This window comes from Nyctibius grandis, chromosome 1 (assembly GCF_013368605.1).
Source record: "Nyctibius grandis isolate bNycGra1 chromosome 1, bNycGra1.pri, whole genome shotgun sequence".
Taxonomy (NCBI): domain Eukaryota; kingdom Metazoa; phylum Chordata; class Aves; order Nyctibiiformes; family Nyctibiidae; genus Nyctibius; species Nyctibius grandis.
The window spans coordinates 116,709,193-116,727,764 of NC_090658.1; the positions used below are offsets into that span (position 1 = coordinate 116,709,193).

Here is an 18,572-nt window from a genome sequence, read left to right on the forward strand (position 1 = left end):
TTTCAGAGGCAGGAGGTACTATGATAGTATTTATTTTTTTTTGTAAGTTACAAAGATGGAATATCTATTGGACTTGAAATAAAACAATGTAAAAAGTGTGGTGGCTAATGGATCTACTAGGTGTGTACAGTCCTGTTTTTCTAACAAAGCAAACTTAAAAAAAAAAACCAGAAAACAAAACAGAAAAAGTAGAAAGCATCAGAGCAAAACCATTTTTTTAATTAAAAAAAAAAAAGCTTAAGAAGAAAGATCCTCAAAATTGCTGTGGAACTTAGCGTAGTATGACTTCTAGTCCCAAGTACTCATAAGTTTAGTTTTTGCCAAGACATTTCAGTTAGAACAGTTCCATTAGATCTCATCTGCTGGGATGACTTAGAGCTGGAGCACATTTTGTGCCCCAAATCTGCAGTCAGGTTACAGCTGGCTACCAGTGGTTCTTACACTGCCTTTCACAGGAAGGAGATATGGGCAATCTCTTACAGACACTAGCTGACAAATATCCATATTAAGTTATTTCCTTGAAAGGAACCGAAACTTTCAGTTCTTTCATTCCTTACTTATAAACAAGCTGATCACCTGAGGGTCACTGCACTAGACACTGACACACATGACAGAGAGCAACAAAATAGAATAGTCTTTTTATTAAAAAAGCAGCAGTCCTGATTCCCCTTCCAAGGAAATAGCAATTTCAAATCAGAACAATGCCAGAGGGGAAGTGAAGAAATAGTATCCAATTTGCTGGAGACAGCACCATGGTGTTTTTCTGTTAGCACCTGGAAATCCTCATGCCCTAAAACAGGGATTAGCTTCACTGCTAATCCTGGGGAGAAGACCAACAGCTCCCCGTGTCTCCCATTGCAGCAGCAACCCCGCTTCCATTGTATTAATGATCTTACAAAGTCTGGCACAAAGAAAGAGAAAGCCCCTGAGGAGGAACAGGAAAAGGAAGACTAAAGAGCATTTAAACTAAGATTGTCCATCTAACCAGGCTTTAGGCCAAACTGTCATCATTGTTCACAGCAAGGGGGTGGTTTAGGACTCTCCTCTGCACCAGCCTCTCTATCTGCAGTTCACTTTTCAAGAGTCATCCAAAAGGGGATAGCTTTTATCATGTACACCTTTGTTACTCTATACAAGACTAACACTGTGTGTCAAAAATATTTTGTTTTATTGTTTAATTGAAACAGAAGCTGACCAGGTTCCACCTCCATGAAAAAAAAAAAAAAAATCACATTTAAAATTGGTTATACTAACAGCCTCCAGTAACACTCAAACAGCACACTATCCACGAAATAAAAACCAAGATGTTCCAAAGAAATATTCATGTTGTCCTCAAAATATTTGTTACACAGAATACAATCAAGTTCACTGGTTATGACAATTCATAGAATTTCTGCAATGTTTTCTTGAGATGTGCACACTTCACCTGCTTGCTGTGCATCAAATAGCGCAGCATGCCACGTGCTATTTCTCCATAAAAAGGCCACTGGAATATCCATCTGACTGTGAACCAGGTTGCAAACTGCTGTGCAAACTCTCCCAAGAAAAGAAGTTTCCTGAAGATCTCACAGCTCATCTTTATCCCAGTCATCCAGATCCACATCACTGAGATCAATATCATCTTCAACTGGAAGCTGTGAAAAAGGGGAAGTTTTGAGCATGCATTTAGAAGCACTTGACACTGGGACATCACTGACTTGGAAAGATGGCTTACTTTGTCCTGAGAGTAAAGCTCCTGCCTGTCATCTCTTTCACTGATAAAAACTCAAAGCATATTAAGCACAGTATAAGCAATCAGAGTTCAGACTAGAAGGTTGTTTCCTACTAATAAAAATACTCCAGATACATAGTTTATCTGTATTTGCCAGTAACAAAACTACTACGATATTCTGTATCTTAATTCCATCTGAAGTAGATCAAAGGATTGTAGTAACTTTGTTTTCTGCAGCGATGTTGAACCTTAAGAACATACTTAATCACTGTGTCATTACACAGGCTTTACCTTGCAAACTTTCTGACATTAAGACTTTGGTAGTGAGGTCAGCATATTGCAGAACCAAAGTCTCCACAACATTCAGGTCTTGAATGTATACACTATCACCTCCCTCACTCAGCAGGGGTGATAACACATTTCAGCCTCAAGGGATTCAGCTTTCAGATTACATCCTAACTGCTACACAGGAGTGTGTGTCCACAATGTCTGACAAGGAATCTGGCCTGGCATTTGGTCTGGTGGCAGGACTTAGATAATGGGTAACCATCAACACAATTTGCCACAATCTTTGAAGAACAAGAGTTTTCACATTGCCAGTTCTTAGTTACTCTGTCCAGTCATTTCTGAGCCTAGCAAATCACCAGCACGTTTAGAGATGGAGCACCTCTTACCTCACCATCTTTGCCATCCCAAGGTTCAACTGAATGAATTTTAGGGAAAACTCCACCACCCACGGGTGCTGTAGAGCCACGACCAACAGATAATTCCCTGAGAAAAAGCAGAAGTTAAATTTAAGAAATTTTTCCAGTCTCCATCTACCTGGAACAGTGCCTGCTTCAGATAAAAGAAAGTCAACTTTGAGATCTCATCTCTTAAAGCAAATCTAAACTGTGCGGAAGCAAAAGCTTTTCAAATTGAGAAGCAGAAAATGATAGAGCCCTTAAAGCAGCACTGCAAATTTACAATTGGATGCAAAGAGACAAACTATGTGAGCTACACTGTTTCATATTTAAGCAGTGCCCCTTACAACACCCACGAACAAACACAACCCCTTCAATAGTATGTTGCGTATCACTTGAGGCAACTCCAAGAAGTCTATAATTCTAGTTTTGGAAGTCACTTGCAACTGTTACTTGAAATTGCTAGTGATCTTTTTTTTAGTGGACTCTAGGCCTCCATGGGTTTATAATGGGTATGAGGGAACCAGCTTCTGATCTGAGGCACCGCATCTTGCACTTGCTAGTTAGGCTTGCTCAAAAAGCCTCACATTAAAATCCTGAAGAGCTAATCCCTTTGCATTCTTTCAGAGGCAAATAAGACCGAATAAGCATTCCTCCCCAGGTGGAGTCTACAACTTTTATGCTCTTCTCAGTGCTGATTTCCTTACTTCTGGTCAACACTGTTGAAACTGCCTATTAGATTACAAAAGCTGCACGCAGCAAGGTGAGTTAACAGCCAGTTACACCACCCGTGATTGTACTGCTTTCTCCAGGCAGCACAGCTGAGCTGAAGTGTCAAGAAAGATTAATCCAGCAAGTATTGCTCTGTAGTAAGACAATACAAAACCAATTGTCTAATGCAATATAAGCTGTTAAATTGGTTGTTGTGTCCTGGAAGCACCATCCACCCTCATGAGGAGAGGCTTCACTAAGATGGATTTTAGAGACTAAAAGAATTTGCCAAGTCTGAGAACGGCAGACATTTCTCTCACATGCATTAGTACAGATTGTCTGGTATTACTCTTCTTGCATCTGAATCTTAATTTTACTTGATGTTCTTAGAATGTTCCCTTTTTGGCATTAAGAAGAAAGTCTGGTCACTTACACAGGTAAGAGAATATTTCACTGCTCCCATTAATCCAGCAGAAACAAGTTGAATTAATGTGCTGCTTATGGCAAGGTGGGGAGAGCCTTGTATTTCCTTTTGCAATTCTGACTGTCCTCTGTCATTCTCCAAGCAAGGACATGGAAATAACACTGCTAATCTAAGCTCTCAAAGGCTTTCACATACCTTATGGCAGCTGGTGTTTTACCCAGAAGCAGAGTTGCTACTTCACTTTGACCATGCTTAAGTAACAGCTTAAGTTTAGCTGCTCTGTTTCAGTGCTGCTGCCACCTTCTGTCCTCTCCATTTCCTTTCCTCATTCAATTCTTCTCAGCACTGCCTCTTGCCCAACTACACAAGAGGCAGTTTCAGGGAACTTAAGCTGAGCAGAGCACTATTGACTTTTTGTATGGATTGCTTCAGCTCCCCCATTTAGTTGGTCAGATGCCAGGGGAATGGGGAAGGGGAAGGTGGGAGGGGGAAGACAGGACTGGACCAAACCAAAAAGATGAACAGCAACATACAGCACCTCAAGAACCTCAGCAGTACCCATTTAGATTCCCAAACTGGGAACTTCCCAATTACTAATAAGAACGCACCACTTGAATTAAATAGTATTGATTACCAAATCCCATTATTTTCTTGGGTTACCAGTGAAACAGAGTTTTTCAAGATCAAAGATCACTTCTGTTTTCAAACTGTTTTCAAAAGTTGTGCTAAAACTACCGTTCAAGTCTAAATGGCCAACTTCTTAATTCTGTCCACCACAAAAAAGTGGAGGCTGCTTTATTAGTTGCAATAGTCACTGAAATCATTCCCTTAATCCAGTGAATGCTAGTCGTCTGAGTTCTAACTGTGCAAGTCTCATCTGATCCAGGAAAGCCTGATGTTGGTCTAAAGAGTCACAGCCCCAGTTACAGAAAGATTTAAGTTACTTCAAGATTTCATACCTGAGAAATTCATTAATCCCTTGCTCACTGAATGATCCTTTCAGAAGGGCAAATTTCATCTTCCGAGCATTAACAGCTGCCATTGCTGGATACCCAAAGCCTCCAATCCCCAAACTGCTCTCAAGATCTGACTGAGCACCTGCTTCTGTCCACAGCCACCTTGAGGAAAAGATAAAACAGAAAATGAATAATTAGGATAGGCACTACAATCATCTTGAAGTCACACATATCCTGCAACCCTGCAGAGTTCAAGCTGGGTTCTGAACTGCCCTTGACAGTGTTAACTGTTATTGAAGTCAGCAGGAATAGCAGGGTCCCAATCTTGAACCATGTAACAGAAGAAAGCCCTTCCTCAGCAGCACCTCTAGGCCAGCCCCATGCTCACAGCCACTGAAAGCTGGATCAGAACAGCCATGACAGTCTGGGGAAAGAACTATGGTACCAATCTGAACAAAATGCTGCACTTTAGCTTGTATTAAGCGAAGTTTAAAATGGCTCAAGTCACAGAACTAAACCTGACAAAGTAGTGCCCAAATCCCACTGTAGAGGATTTCTAGCCAAAGACTGCGAGACCAGTATTTCACTTGGTATTAGTGCCTCACTGCTCACGTCTCAGTTCCTCTAACGCTTAACAAGTCCCCTGAGGAACCTCTGGAATCAGCCAATCTCAGTATTTCCCCCCAGGCTTTCATGCCATTTTGCCCCCTTTTCACAGCAGTCTGTGTCAGAACAAGCCTCACTTCCGAGAGAAGTCCCAGACATCCTAACCTTCACTTGAGAGGAGGAGAAAAGGCAAAGCCTGCTGGCCTGCTTCTTTGAGAGCACGAAATTTGTTAATGAACTGCAGGGTGTTTTTTGGTTGTGAGTTTTTTGTTTTTGCTTTTTTTTTTTTTGAGAATTCAACAGTCATATTGGCAGACTCACCCACCAGCAAAAGACTCTAAAAGAAACTGGACAAATACTGCCCTAAAATATGTTAGCATGCACGACAAGAGTAAAGATGCTTAATGTGATCTCATTAATGTTTAGATAGCATTTGTAAATGCAGGATTTGAGAGGTGGATGAAAAAAAAATTCATCAGAGCATCCCGTCTTGCAGTACAGTTAGGGAAGTACCAAGATATACTGTCCTGAACAAGGAACAACTCTCATCTGCGGGTAAATCACTATCATACAATTTCTACCCTGTTACCTATAAAAATGGTCACATCTTTTCCAAGACGACCAGCTACAATGACACTTACCCCCACATTTTCTTTTTGTATTTTTCAGCCATTTTTAACATGACATCCAGGTAAGAATTCCTCCCTGAAGCTCCTGTTTGTTAGACAGAATTGGAAAAGTTAAAAACCACAACTACAGGGTTTAAGTGAGAAATTCATACAGAAGCCCACTTGCTTGTATGCCTACCTGTGTCAAGAATATGAGGCAGGACAGAAATGATGCAGAGCTGATGAGCATCACAGGTAGTCTTCAGAACATCTTCATTAATTATCTAGAATAAAACAGCAGAAAGTCAATGAGAGTAAGACTTGGTTACCCAGCTGTGACTGCACTTCCGTCCAACAGCCTATCATTGAAGCAACTTGACACAAAAAGTTTACAAGCCTCTCTTACTTCACTGGTTCTCCAACACAAGACTAATTACAAAGAGTTTACAAAGCCTTCTGTTGAGACTTGCAGCAACAGGAAAGCAAGCAGTACCAAATAAAGCTCAGAGAGAACAGTAAGATGTCACTTCTTGCTCAAAATCACTGTCCTTGGAGCGGGGCTGGACACAGTGCACCCAGACTATGCATATGGTTGTAGGTTTCATTCATGGTGCTGCTAGCATAAGGAGAGCCAGCAGGGCGCAGCATTTGCTGAAGATGAGAACATTTAATTGACGTTAACAGAGCAATAGTTTTGTAATCTGCCTTAAAAAATAATCAAGCCATTTATCTACATCAGTGGTCTCCAAACTTTGATTGTGCACCCCTACCAGTAAAAAAATTTCTAAACACACAGCCCTAATATATGTATATAAATCATATACATGTATTACTAACATTATGTACATTATAAAGCATACAGAAAATAGACATTTTAAAAATCATGACAAAGATAGTATAAACACAATTTTAAAATATTTTTAAAATTTATTAATGGTACAATTTTTTTCTTCCTGCACCCCAACAGATTGTCTTGCATGCACCCTACTTTGGAGACAACTGATCACCATTTCAAATCTACCAACATCAAGCTGAAACTACAAGTCACCATACAGCAGGTGGAGTTTTTTGGACAACAAGCAAGATTAGTCATCATGTAACTCCTAATGGATGGCTTACAAATGACAAAACCCTGCCCTCTTGTAAGAAAAGAAGATGGGGCACAGGACCTGACTTTTTCACTTGTTCCTCAAGACAGGATTCCTATACCCTGGTACCATCCTCCCAGTACCTTCACTGTATTAATTCTGATAATCTTTCAGTCAACAACAAATTCACAGTAAAAATTAAATAATAAAGCTGAATTATCAGACTTGTCGTCCTTGACTCTCTGCTGCAAAACAGTGCACAAGCAGCACACTTAGGCTGTATTATTTACAGTTAACGTACTCCTGTAAAAACTGCTGCAAAGAATATGATGGAAGAGCAATTTGAGAAAATGATGTAGAGGTACCTCCAGAAGCTCAGGTGGTGGTGCATTATCAGAAAACAGATCCAGAGCACGAGCAATGATATCAGATCTAGTTCTCCCACCATCATAATCAACAGGGTCCTCTCCTTTCTGGAAGATTTTAATTGTGGGAAATCCACGAATCTGCAAGACAACTTTAAGCCATCAGCTCAAATAAACCTGAATATGTATGATGGAAGTTATCTGCTACTCTGATGTGTTCTACATTAAGAGAAACGGAAGAGATTTAACATCTACATGAATCAAGCCTCACAGCATGTTACCACTGAACTTGACCAATTTTGTAGCTTCCTACTTGTGCAACAATTCAAAACAAAGTTAACATACACTGAAACATTGTTTCAGGTTTTAGGACTGATGAATCAGCAATGGTTTCATCTCAGTTCAGCAGCACAAAGCACTCCCAGTTCAAGTACCAGAAGGGCTATCTTTAACTCTTCACATTTCTTAGACATTAGTTTCCTGATTTGTCTGTGGAGAGATAGCACTGTGCCTGCCTGGCAACAAATGGTCCTTAAGCTCCCTCTGCTACACTTCCAGTAAAACTTGTTCAGTGTTCCTGCTGACTGCCAGCCATGTGCACTTACAGGGAAACTAAGCATTACACTGCAAGCTCCCTGTACTGTATTAAAAATTAAAGAATATCAGTTTGCTTTGGGCCCACAAAACAGCTGATCTAGGCAGCTAATATTGTCAGAGTGATCCCTGACAACTGGCTCCAAGATGTACAAGTACATGTGTGTGTTCTGGAGACACCCAGCCAGCATACAAACAGTCTGAAAGGAGAGACCTCTCACTTCAGACAATAAAGCTATACAAGACCTTACAAAAATAAACAGCCTTGTTCATCAGCAACTTCCAGATTTATTCCTTTCCTCTCACCCCATTTGTTTATACTGTTACTGACATTCAGGAATGAATTATTTGTGGAAAGCAGTATGTGTCACTTAACATTATTTTTATCACAAAACATTTAAGTGGTACCAGATTAAGAAACAGTTCAGCAAGCATTAAAGGGAAATCTGACTTAGAAGAGATGGAATTGTAACCATAGCAGAGCACACTCACCCCATATCGGCCTGCCAGCATCTGATTGACTGTTGCATCTACTGCAGCCAGCTTTACTTTTCCCTTTGTTTGTTCCTTCACCTCAGTGGCAGCAGCTGCCCATTCTGGCTCCAGACTGAAAAATAAAGATTAGGGTGCTCTAAGCTCACATTTAGCAAAAGTATATCACATTCCAACATTATGTAGCATACTCCACTCAGGAAAAATATAAATCTCTGCAGACAATGACAGCTAGGTCACTATTCCAAGTGAGATTCAAGTCCTACATCTGAAGGAATGAAAAGGTCAATATACCTTCTGGATCTTACTACCAATGGGAGTTTTACCGCTAAGTAGGAGTGCAGCCAGAACAGCACCAAGGTGCCCTGAGCAGGAGAAGCCCACACATTTTTGTTAAAACACCTTACGGAAAATGCCACTTCTGATATATCAGAGATGGAAGGTCCCCTTTAGAGGATTAAAGGTATTGCACAAAAATGACCATGAAAGGGAACTGAATTGACAAAGAAAAGCCTCATTTACTTTTTGCAGTGCCCACACCATGGGGCATAAAACTCCACCATCCACACATCATCACTATTTATGACGTTCTTATCAAAGCTGTCATCAGTCAGCTCAATCACATCCTTCTTATCTCCACCTCCACTCTCTCGGCTCTGTAAGAAACAAACAGACCCTCACATAAGAAGTAACCAAAATTGGTTTCCCACATAAACAATCTGTGTGTCACATTGTACCAACTGGTCTTTATTTGAATGAGAAACAAACCAGCCAGTGTTAGGTCATACAACCTTCCCATTTTAGATCTGACAATACACACAGCCTACTCCCACAGCACTTTCAAGAAACAGCAAACTTTCTCTTGGAAAAAAAAAATCAGGTCAAACTGACTAACAAGATGATGTGGGAACACTTCCCCACTTCTTCATGCTCTGATCTGTCCAAGAACAAAGTGCTCTTCAAGCCCCCCCACCCCACTGTGCACTGGTTTCCAGACAAGACAAACATGTGAGTGCAAAACACACTACAGGGTACAGTCCACCCAGGTCTTCTATCTGGCCAACCTGAGGATGTCAGAGTGTAGTTGCTCCATGATTTATAGACAGCAGTAGGAGCCAGAAGCTTTTCAACTTACCTTCAGGGAGAAATCCAGCAAGCCAACTTCAGAAGAACACTACCAAACTAAAAGAAACTAATCCATCTAGCTTATACTAGGACTAAGCAAATGATACCTCAACCAGTTGCAGAATGGGGCTAACAGGGACCTCAGAGTTTGAAGGGAGAATCAGAGTCTCACACTTGGGGAAGAATAACCCCATGTACCAGTACATGCTGGGGACTGACTAGCTGGAAAGCAGCTTTTCAGAGAGGGACTTGGGGGTCCTGGTGGACAACAAGCTGAACATGAGCCAGCAATGCACCCCTGTGGCAAAGGTGGCCAACAGCCTCCTGAGCTGCTTTAGGCAGAGCTGGCAGCAGGTCAGCAGAGGTGATCCTTCTCTCTGCTCAGGACTGTGTGAAACATCTGGAGTGCTGGGTGTAGTTCTGGGCTCCCCAGTATAAGAGGCATGCACGCACTGGAGGCAAGCCCAGTCACGGGTCAAAGCTGATTCAGGGCTTTGAGCACCTGACATACGATGAGAGGTTGAGAAAGCTGGGATTGCTCAGCTGGAAAGCGAGAAGGCTCAGTGTGGATCCTATCCATGTATATAAATACCTGAGTGGAGAGGAGTAAAGAAAACAAAGGCAGACTCTTCTCTGCTATGCCAAATAACAGGACAAAAAGTAAGGGCATAAGCTAAAATACAAGAATTTTTCTGCTGTGATGGTGGTCAAACACTGGAACAAAGGGTGCAGTCTGTGTGGAGTCTGTGTCCTTGGAGATACTCACAACTTGACAGGACACAGCCCTGAGCAATCTGCTCTAGCTGACCTTGCACTAGGCAGGGGGCTGGACTAGACAACCTCCAGAGGTCCCTTCCGACTTCAACTATTCTGTGAACAGAATGAGGAGCACAAGCTCTGATCTCCCATACAGGACAGTCTCCAGTTGAAAACAAACCCACACATTCCCTCAAATACCTGTTTTCCAGAACTATATCCTCCACTTCTGCCACCAAGACGGTCTTTCACCAGGGACCGAAGAGCACTTAGAGCAGCATCGACAATGGCATCGCTTGTCCTGCCACCTGCAATGCAGCAAAATGAGTGATTAAAGCACCAAAAAGCCAGTTTAAGGCAGGCCACTGACTTAATTACAAATGTAATACTCCCTCACCCTAAGGATTCTTCTGGAAAAGCAAGACTGGGCTGTGAGTGATACGGTGCTACTGGTGGGACATCACTGACATACGCAAGCAGCAGGACTGCCTTCATTCCACTTTTTAACTACCCATCTCATCTGATGGGGAGTGACTGCAGCAAGCTCCCAGTAAACAAGAAAGGAGTAATTATTTTGAACTGCCTATCAATCTCCACTAACTACAAACTGCAGGTGGGACTGTTTGCCCATGCTAAGACATGCACAATTTGGTCAAACAAGTCCCACTCATCTGTCTCAGTTGCTACAAGCACTAGACAGAAAGGAAACATTAAGCAACCTGGACGTCCATAAATCCATGGGCCCTGATGGGATGCACCCGCAGGTGCGGAGGGAGCTGGCGGAAGTCATTGCTAGGCCACTCTCCATCATCTTTGCTAAGTCGTGGGCAATGGGAGAGGTGCCTGAGGACTGGAGGAAAGCGAATGTCACTCCAGTCTTCAAAAAGGGCAAGAAGGAGGACCCAGGTAACTATAGACCGGTCAGCCTCACCTCCATCCCCGGAAAGGTGATGGAACAACTTGTTCTTGGTGCTGTCTCTAGGCACATCAAGGATAGGGGGATCATTAGGGGCACTCAGCATGGCTTCACCAACGGGAAGTCATGCTCAACCAACTTGATAGCCTTTTATGAGGATGTAACCCGGTGGATAGATGATGGTAAAGCTGTGGATGTGGTCTATCTCTATTTCAGTAAAGCGTTTGACACGGTCTCCCACAGCATCCTCGCAGCTAAACTGAGGAAGTGTGGTCTGGATGATCGGGTAGTGAGGTGGATTGTGAACTGGCTGAAGGAAAGAAGCCAGAGAGTGGTGGTCAATGGGACAGAGTCCAGTTGGAGGCCTGTGTCTAGCGGAGTCCCGCAAGGGTCGGTTCTGGGACCAGTTCTATTCAATATATTCATTAATGACTTGGATGAGGGAATAGAGTGCACTGTCAGCAAGTTCGCTGATGACACAAAACTGGGAGGAGTGGCTGACACACCGGAAGGCTGCGCAGCCATTCAGAGGGACCTGGACAGGCTGGAGAGTTGGGCGGGGAGAAATTTAATGAAATATAACAAGGGCAAGTGTAGAGTCCTGCATCTGGGCAAGAACAACCCCATGTACCAGTACAAGTTGGGGGCAGAGCTGTTGGAGACCAGCGTAGGGGAAAGGGACCTGGGGGTCCTAGTGGACAACAGGATGACCATGAGCTAGCAGTGTGCCCTTGTGGCCAAGAAGGCCAATGGCATCCTGGGGTGTATTAGAAGGGGTGTGGTCAGCAGGTCGAGAGAGGTTCTCCTCCCCCTCTACTCTGCCCTGGTGAGGCCGCATCTGGAATATTGTGTCCAGTTCTGGGCACCTCAGTTCAAGAAGGAGAGGGAACTGCTAGAGAGAGTCCAGCGCAGAGCCACGAAGATGATTAAGGGAGTGGAACATCTCCCTTATGAGGAGAGGCTGAGGGAGCTGGGTCTCTTTAGCTTGGAGAAGAGGAGACTGAGGGGTGACCTCATTAATGTTTATAAATACGTAAAGGGCAAGTGTCACGAGGATGGAGCCAGGCTCTTCTCAGTGACATCCCTTGACAGGACAAGGGGCAATGGGTGCAAGCTGGAACACAGGAGGTTCCACTTAAATTTGAGGAAAAACTTCTTTATGGTGAGGGTGACTGAACACTGGAACAGGCTGCCCAGAGAGGTTGTGGAGTCTCCTTCTCTGGAGACATTCAAAACCCGCCTGGACGCGTTCCTGTGTGATATGGTCTAGGCAATCCTGCCCCGGCAGGGGGATTGGACTAGATGATCTTTCGAGGTCCCTTCCAATCCCTAACATTCTGTGATTCTGTGAAAGACCACACAAGACAGCATTAACAGTTACCATAATTATTGTATTCAGGGAAGTTTTTAAGCATGCAACATGTGAAAGAGCATCACATTTACCCTGATAATCCTCTGCTTTGTTTTTGTTGGCTCCAAATATCTTGATAGTTGGAAACCCTCTCACTCCATACTGTCCGCCCAAGGACTGATGTTTATCTGCATCTACTGCACCTACTTTCACTACACCCTGTGGAAATAAAAATAAAAACTAAGACAAGACTTCTACAGCGATTTAACACGTTTTATATTCTGTGCATGTTGGAGAGAGAGCATTATTAGGAGGGTAAGAAAACAGTCACCAGAAGAGAGGCGTTATCCCCCCAAAAGCATTAAACTACAGAATACCATATATGTCCATTTCTTTCTTCATCCTGACAAACTAAGTTTTAAATTGTTTGTGTTTTTTCAGTTGGATTTTTTTGTTTGGTTGGTTTTGGTTTTTTTTTGCTTGGTTTGTTTTTTGTTGTTTGTTTTTAAGAAGGGGAATATATTTTACATAGGCAGGAGTTCAGCAAATCACTACCAACCAAGTTTTCTGTAACTAAAGAAATACTCATCACCAACAGATAACAAAGCCATTTTCAAATACTCAGTTCATGCTGTTCCTGTACTTCAGAGGCAGGTGACAGGACAGCGAGGAAGAAAAAGAGAAACATGCTATTTTGGGGGATGGCTGGATTCTAATGTCTTCTGGTGCTGTTAGAAGCAGCCCTGGAAAACAGTAATGGCAATTCACAGGGACAGAATTTACTTGCTTCCTCTACAATTCAATGGCTTCTCAAAAAGAGGAAAAAAACACAGAAATCCTGACTTTAAGCACCTCTAACTGGCCACTTCTCTGGCTAGTGAAGTATGATTAAAGCGACATGGTTTTAGGGACCAAACCCCACCTCTGTGTTCCCAAGCCAGATGACAAACAGCCAAACTCTCCTCAATCCGCTGCCACAAGCACATTTGAAAGGTTAAACTTACTTTTAATGCTGTTGCTGCTTTCTTCCACTCAGGGGTTAGTCTTTGACAATGACCACACCTTTTAGGTAAGAAAAACAACCACAGTAATTGTCATTCAAATCTGACAACTATTTCACAAAGCACAGAGTGGTCTCCTTGGGTTTGCAATTACAGCAAACTGCAGGAGACTTAAGATCTACTCACGAAGAGTGGAAGAGGCTATGCCACAACATCATATCATCATTCAGGCTTCCGAAGAAAAACGTCCACATGTATAATATAGATGCATACACACACACACCCCCACCCCCCCTCAAAAGCTACCTGGCTTTCCTAACACAGAGGCAAACACGAGCCCCAAAATCCAGACTGGCACACTAGTTTGCTTGTTGCAAGCTAAAATGGACGTGTGACAAGGAATGAAAATTTTATTCTAGAGATGATTTCTCAACTAGAAAGAATTTGTGACACACCATCTCCTGGAGGTGTCTGGGGGAAAAGACCAACAGTTTACTGGCAACTAGTGCATGATCACAGCATCACAAGTCTGTAGGGAAAGATGAGCTGCCAATTTATTTATACCTGTTCTACACTTTATTGCCATTGTTCAATAAAGCCTCCCATTGTCCGTAAAGCTGCAGCACCACTAGAAGAGGCACAGCAAGCTTTCCCCTAAACCTCTCAGTCCAGACGGAGTGACACTGTTGCCATGAAAGGCCCCTTTCTCCAGAATGTGGAGCTTTGGATGGCAATAGCACAGAGGATTTGTGCAAAGATGGAATATCCATCACCAGAACTTACATGGAAGGTGAAGAGATTCCATGCTCTGGACATGAGCAGGATCAGAAATAGAAGTGCTAAATTAAGATGCACAAAGCCAGTATTTTTCAATGGAAATTGGAAATTCTAAGTGTGAATTCAGATCTGTGCTTTCACGAGAATCAGCTTTGGAAAGACAGAAGTGAGGGGCTTTCTCAATTACCTATTGCACTTTGGTCAGTCATTATTTTTAATACTAATCTCGGTAGAAAAACTGAAGCAGTAAAATGGCATATAAGGTTTCGTTGTTATACCCTATTTGCCAGCTTGAAACCAATTCCTGCCTTTTTCCCTTGTGAGGATATTTAAAATAGGAGTCCCAGATACAGCTATTTTGCTAGTCATGAGGCCATCAAACCGATAACTGTACTGCCAATGACTGAATGAAACCCTGCCCTGATCAGCAGCAGATTCCTATGCTGCTCCTCCCTGATAAGAGCAAGCAGGTATGCAGCTGTAATTCTTACCATGGGGCATAGAACTCCACAAGCCACAGGCTCTCACTCTGAATGACTTCCTTGTTGAAGTTAGTTGGTGTTAGCTCTATCACATCATCACTGGCCGAATACAAACCATTAACTGCCAGGAATAACGTGCAGCTCACTGTGCCTAAAACAAAAAGCAAAGTAATCACCACTCTTGCAGAACATTTATGGGTCTCCTGTTGCCATGGCTAAATCATCTCCCTTCCCACCACGAATCAGCAGGGAAAAGAGGGAAAGGGATTCCAGCTTGACTAGAGAAAAAGGAAGTTAAGGCAACATACGTGTATTCCCTCTCCACTTAAATCATGGTTCTACAGGATCATGTAGTATATTCTGTGCCTAAAGCTAGCTGGAGTTATGCCACTCCTGCTACGGCTCTCCAGAGAGCATTTTGTCAAAGCTGTTCACATTACTACTTCTGGTACAAGACCAGCAGAATTTCCACACAGATCCCCACGATCAGCTACATTTTATTTCAGTTCTTTCTCACAGAAACTAAGCCAACTGCCCACACCTCTTGCACAGCAGGCACTCAAACACATCTTTCGAAGGATCACATCATGCAGGACTGTCCCAACCAGTCTTGGTACAGTTACACTGATTTTCGGGCCAGCACTTGATGCACTGGTAGTGTAAGGAGCTCCTTCAGTCTTGCTCATGAGGATCTTAATCTACCATTGATTTGTCTCTCTAGTGATAGACTGGAGAGCAACAGCTAAACTCTCTGGTTAACAACTCAAGGACTCTTAGAATGCTAAAAAAAAAAACCCACAACATTAAAATGTACAAGGAAATTGCTTTCTCTTAAGAAAGACTTCATACTTCTGGTCACTTCTGGATCTTATTATTGCTTGAGACTTTGCACATAAAATCTCGTAATCCTTCCTTCTACCTAGTCCGAGAGATTAAGAGATGACTTGATGAAAGATGACAAGCATCTCTGTAAGAAAATCCACGTAGCAAAAGACTTTTCTTAACCCACCAAAGACTGGGGGCAGTAAGAGCTCAGACATTGAAGTCAGAAGTAGGCAAAAAATAGTTAGCTTTGCTACAATTGGTTAATAACTTGCATAGGAATCTGCACATTCTCTCTCTGAAGACTGAACTTGAGAGGAAGATACAGTTCAGTTATGCAGAAACTCTACAGCACGTGGTACACAGATTGCCCAGCATCACCTACGCTTTATCAGTCCTGCTCAAGAAAAGCCAGTTTCATTACACCTATTCTGCAGGTGAGAGAAAGCTGACAGAAATAACATCTTTCACATTACTCAACCAGAGATCAGGACTCAATTGCCGCACTGCAACCCAGCACCCTATCCATCACACCACTCCCCCTCTTAACAGCTTTTAGCCCTAGGACTCAGCTCCTTTCTTTTGGGGTGATCCTAGTTGGTTTCCACCACCAGATTTACACATTAGATTGGCTCTCTCCTTTCAGTATGCCCACACACAAACAGCACTTCATCAGCACTGATCAACTGACTTCCAAGGCAATCTGTGACTGTCACAGCATGTTACGGTGACCTACAGTAGCAGCTGCTGCTGGGGTAGAGTAAGAAAACAAGGATGGAAAAAGCTACTTGAATGTTACAGTCACTCTCAAGACAGAATCTCTTCTCTAGATGGAATGAGACCATTAAACTGAAATCAGCATATTCTGGCATCACCTACAGAGATCTCTGGCAGAATACACTCAAAAGCTGAACTGAGTTCACTCAGCCATTTCTGTCACTTCAAATAGAGAAGTTCCAGCTCATGCAAAAACACCTGCTAAAGAGAACTCAGAAGAGAAAGCACATGGTGAAATTCACCTAGTCACGTATCACCACATTTTTTTCTCAGCTATGACTCATGAACTGGTGGCATAGTTTTCCTTTCTGTGGTGAAATACTCAAGGTTTAATTCATCTTTAGCAAATAAAAAGATCATTTTCTTACAAGCATCTAAGCCAGGAAAATGCAACTCTGTCCTTGATATTAAGCCAAAAAAACCCTCAGATATTCTGATTTCAAAAGTTTTCTAATGTAAGTGAATTACATAGGCAGGAACATTGTTAAACCAACTAAGGCAGCTCCATACTGTTATTACTACTCCTCACGGAAAAGCCACGTTGTAACTCTGAAGATCTGTGGAAAAAAAGCTTTTGCTATGAGATGATGATGATTCTGTGAACTTCCTACTTAAAACAGCGGCACCTTCTGCAGCGGAGCTCGGTATGCTGAAGTTCACACACCCCTGCACACGTGTGCTCGGTGAGCGAGAGCCTTCCCCTCTCGGCCCTGGGCAGGGGTACCTGCACCTTCGGTTCTCCTATGAAGGGCTCCGAGGGGGACCACTTAACGGCTTCACCGACCCACAGCAGCAGCTGGGGGAAGGGGAAGTGCAGCTCCCCACGGACTCCTCCCTTTGTCTTCTGTCATTACTTTCTTGCTGGCCCTGCAGCGCTAGATCCCAGCTCAGGGCAGCCAGGCAAGGCAAACGCCACCGCTTACTGCACACCAAAGCGGGTTCTCTCATTACGGTGAGAAATAAGCACCGTTTTAATTGCGCCGCCCGCCTGCGCTCCGCTAACCCCCCCGGCGGCACAGCGGCTCGGGCCGCCCATGGCCAAAAAGCGACTGCGGGCGCGGCCCCCCCCGCACTCCCCAAGTCCCCCGCCCCGCCGCCGGCCACCCCGGAAAGCGGCCCGCAGCCCTCGCCCCTCCCCGAGCGAGGAGGAGACAGGCGCACGGCGGCTCCGAGCCCGAGCCCAGCGAGCGACAGACCGCCCGCCCAGCCCGGCGCCCAGCTCCCTCCCGCCGCAGCGGGCCCACAGGGCCGGCGTGGCCCGGGAAGCCGCGGCCCGCCGCCCCCTCAGGCCGCCCGTCCCCTCAGCTCCTACCCCACCACAGCCAGCCCGCGGCGCGCGCCCCCATGGCTGCGCTCCTCTCCCTCGGCCGCCGCTACTGGAGCCGGCCCGCTCCGCCCCCCCGCCCACGCGCTGCGCGTTCCCCGCCGTGGCCGCCGCCCATTGGCGGCGCCAGCGCTCGCGCACTGGCACAGCCAATGGGAGGCGGCCGCGTCAGTCGGTGCGGGGCGCGGGTGGGCGGAGGTGGCTCTGAGGGGTGGAGAAGGAGGAGGGTTGCGGAGCCGTCCATGGCCTGGCCTAGCGGGCCGGGGCCGGGGCGGAGTCCCGGGGTTGGCCGGGGGCTGGCGAGGGAAGGAGGGTGGCGGAGGTGTGCCTGGTGAGCGCTGACAGCAGGCTGCCCCAGGAACACGCGCACCCAGCCTGCTTCTAGCAGCTTCCCAGGGCCCTGCCACAGCTACGGTGCCCTCAGCCGCGCCCCGCCTCAGGGCGCTGGGGGCTGTCTGGGCCTGGGCTGAAACCCGCGCAGGCCTTCAAGGAGAAGGAAGGCAGCCCAGTGTTTTGCCCTGTTGGGTGGCCGAGATGCTTTTGTGCTGCCTTTAAGTGCGAACTAAGTGTCAAGGATTTGACAGTCTAAATGGTGTCGCAGTGAAATGTGGGACTGGTATTCTAGGTTCAAAAAAAGTTTATTTACAAGCCACAAGCTTGCATATAGAAGTAGAAGTTAGCCTAGCTGCATCTGCTGTAGGCCAAGAAAATGAAGGCAGGGTGAGGGGAAGGCTGCTACATGCTCCTATAAGTACTGTTGAAACCTGGATAACCTGCTCACGTCCAACAGAGGCTTGGAAAGTTTGGGTCCAGCAGCACAATATGTATATGGCTATTTTGTAAGAAAAATCAGCATCCCAGTTGAAAAGCTTTAGAAACAGTTTATTCTAAAAGCTGATTGTTCCCCCCAATGATTCCACACTGCAGGAGGGTACTAAAGCTTGGGGCTATGCTGTCGGTGGGCATAGATCCAAAGGCTTTTGCAGAGCTAGGATTCAACGAT

The 18,572-nt window shown here is 44.6% G+C and overlaps 1 protein-coding gene across 1 annotated transcript; it reads right to left on the reverse strand.

Moving 5' to 3' along the window:
• Positions 1-626: 626 nt before the first annotated feature.
• PDIA6 (protein disulfide isomerase family A member 6) lies at positions 627-17,638 on the reverse strand. The gene is made up of 13 exons (XM_068401243.1): positions 17,558-17,638; positions 14,656-14,797; positions 13,391-13,448; positions 12,479-12,605; positions 10,321-10,427; positions 8,761-8,894; positions 8,239-8,353; positions 7,153-7,293; positions 5,899-5,983; positions 5,733-5,805; positions 4,489-4,647; positions 2,386-2,482; positions 627-1,634 (listed from the first exon to the last, which is right to left on the reverse strand). The coding sequence occupies exons 1-13, from the start codon at positions 17,589-17,591 to the stop codon at positions 1,566-1,568; spliced, it is 1,341 nt and encodes a 446-aa protein (XP_068257344.1). The 5' UTR covers positions 17,592-17,638; the 3' UTR covers positions 627-1,565.
• Positions 17,639-18,572: the final 934 nt, after the last annotated feature.

What these genes read in the sequence shown, in the direction of transcription:
- PDIA6 (XM_068401243.1), bottom strand. Translation starts at nt 17,591, where the DNA reads ATGGGGGCGCGCGCCGCGGGCTGGCTGTGGTGGG. An exon ending in TGCTGGCAGGCCGATATGGG is followed by an intron (nt 7,294 to 8,238) that starts GTGAGTGTGCTC and finishes GTTGTCTTGCAG; the next exon opens with ATTCGTGGATTTCCCACAAT. An exon ending in TACAAAAAGAAAATGTGGGG is followed by an intron (nt 4,648 to 5,732) that starts GTAAGTGTCATT and finishes CTTTTCCTCAAG; the next exon opens with GTGGCTGTGGACAGAAGCAG.